At 50.8% G+C, this 1,653-nt stretch overlaps 1 protein-coding gene across 1 annotated transcript; it reads right to left on the bottom strand.

Moving 5' to 3' along the window:
* Positions 1-106: 106 nt before the first annotated feature.
* Positions 107-1,348, bottom strand: LOC117284967. Its single transcript, XM_033760661.1, has one exon. It carries the CDS (start codon positions 1,346-1,348, stop codon positions 107-109), a length of 1,242 nt encoding a protein of 413 aa, XP_033616552.1.
* Between the last annotated feature and the right edge of the window lie 305 nt (positions 1,349-1,653).

The raw sequence follows: 1,653 nt of genomic DNA, 5'->3' as shown, positions 1-1,653 counted from the left end.
TCTCTGTCTTAGGTTGGTCATTGATGATCCTAGATCTTACCCGTCTCTGACTACTATTCCATTCATTCGAGCTGTTTCTGAAGGGGAGGACTCTTATTCAATCTTCTCAGGACAGCTGATTCAACCACACATTAGGTGGTTGACCTGCCCCCAAGGCCGTGATGGCCATGGCTAGCATGACGTTGTCACGCTGTCGCTGGGCCTGCAGTCTGCACAGATATCGGGCCCCTATGAAAAGGATTAGAGCCAAGAAGCCTATAATAGCTCCTATACCAGCCCACTCTTTCAGATGGGACGCCGCCGTCTGCATCCAGCTCAACATGTCCCTTTGGAATGTCAAATCCACTCTAGTTGAATTAATTTGGGCTATATTAGTTTGCAACTCTTTTACCAACCGATCAAATCCAGCTGACCATTCCCCTTTGAGATGGGCGGAGAGTTCTCTAGACAAATTCGCTGCCCTGCTATTATTATGATATGGGATAGAGGTAACACATAACCCCATTCCCCTCCAAATACATCCTGTTTGTGCTACTTGCCAAATCACATCAATCTGTTCTTGTACCAAATCAACTCGCTGGTTAACCAGCATGATTCCTCCCTTCAAATGGGAGTTGACCAGAGTCTGGGTGTCCAGTCCGGTCGCCACAGTGGCTGACAACGCGTTGAGTGTTGAGGCAGTCTGTACTGAGGTGGAGAGAGACGCGGCGGCGGCTGCGGCTGCGGCGGCTGCTATGGTGATAGCTGACACAACAGCTGCAGTGACCCCGAAATCACGCCTCTGTCGGGACAACTCAGTCGACAACGAATCTGAAAGCCGTGCGGGCACAGGCACGAACCGAGGCATCCGAACCACGATGGCATAAGGAAAAACCGTGACATTCCAACATGATGTATAAAAACAAGTGAGATTGGTACAATTCAAAGTGTGGGAATTCAGGGAGGCATTACTAACTATCCAGAAAAAGGGTTGCCAGACGCAGACCGGAGTGGAGTTAAAGGTAATATTATGGAATGGCATAAACGAGGATGCTGTGGTTTTAGGGGCCGCTGTAGCGGCGAGGGCGCCACACAAGTGGCCGTTCCCTTCCCTCCAGGCGTTGGCGAGAGGCCCTCTATCGCTGCAGAGTGTCGCCATCACACCCGCCAGGCCAGATGCGTTTTTTGGTTTTACCCCTCGGAATCTACCCCAGCCTTGTGCTCCTCCGCCAATCATGGCGAACGGGCGCAGGTCGGAGCAACTCCCGTTGATGCCACAAAGGAGCCAATTATCAAAAGGATTAATCCAACTTCGCCTGCCGACTCGCTGGTTCACAAAGGGTGCTCCCGGTGTGTTTGGAGTAAGCATGGCTCTCATGCCAGGGGAGAAAGTGAAGGTGTTGCCAACTGCCGTTTGCACATACCTACTCTGGCATTCGGTCCATGGAAAAAGAGTATCCTTTTGACTCCCCTTACAAAAGGGTGCCCACCTAGGTTGGGGCATGCCAATCCGATTAATCTCCGTATCGGGCCACCAACCAGAGATCCAAGAGGCATTAACATCAAAATGGCCAGATGCATTGAGCCTCGGCTCAAACCATAATGCGGTCCAATGAGCCAATTTAACGCAGGGTGATGATGAATTGGACTTAGTAAAACATAGAGATCCATTCA

This window comes from Fukomys damarensis, unplaced genomic scaffold, assembly GCF_012274545.1.
Source record: "Fukomys damarensis isolate Sample0158 unplaced genomic scaffold, DMR_v1.0_HiC HiC_scaffold_49565, whole genome shotgun sequence".
Lineage (NCBI taxonomy): Eukaryota > Metazoa > Chordata > Mammalia > Rodentia > Bathyergidae > Fukomys > Fukomys damarensis.
Note: the sequence above shows the minus strand (reverse complement) of the source record. Positions and strands in the feature narration are given on the sequence as shown.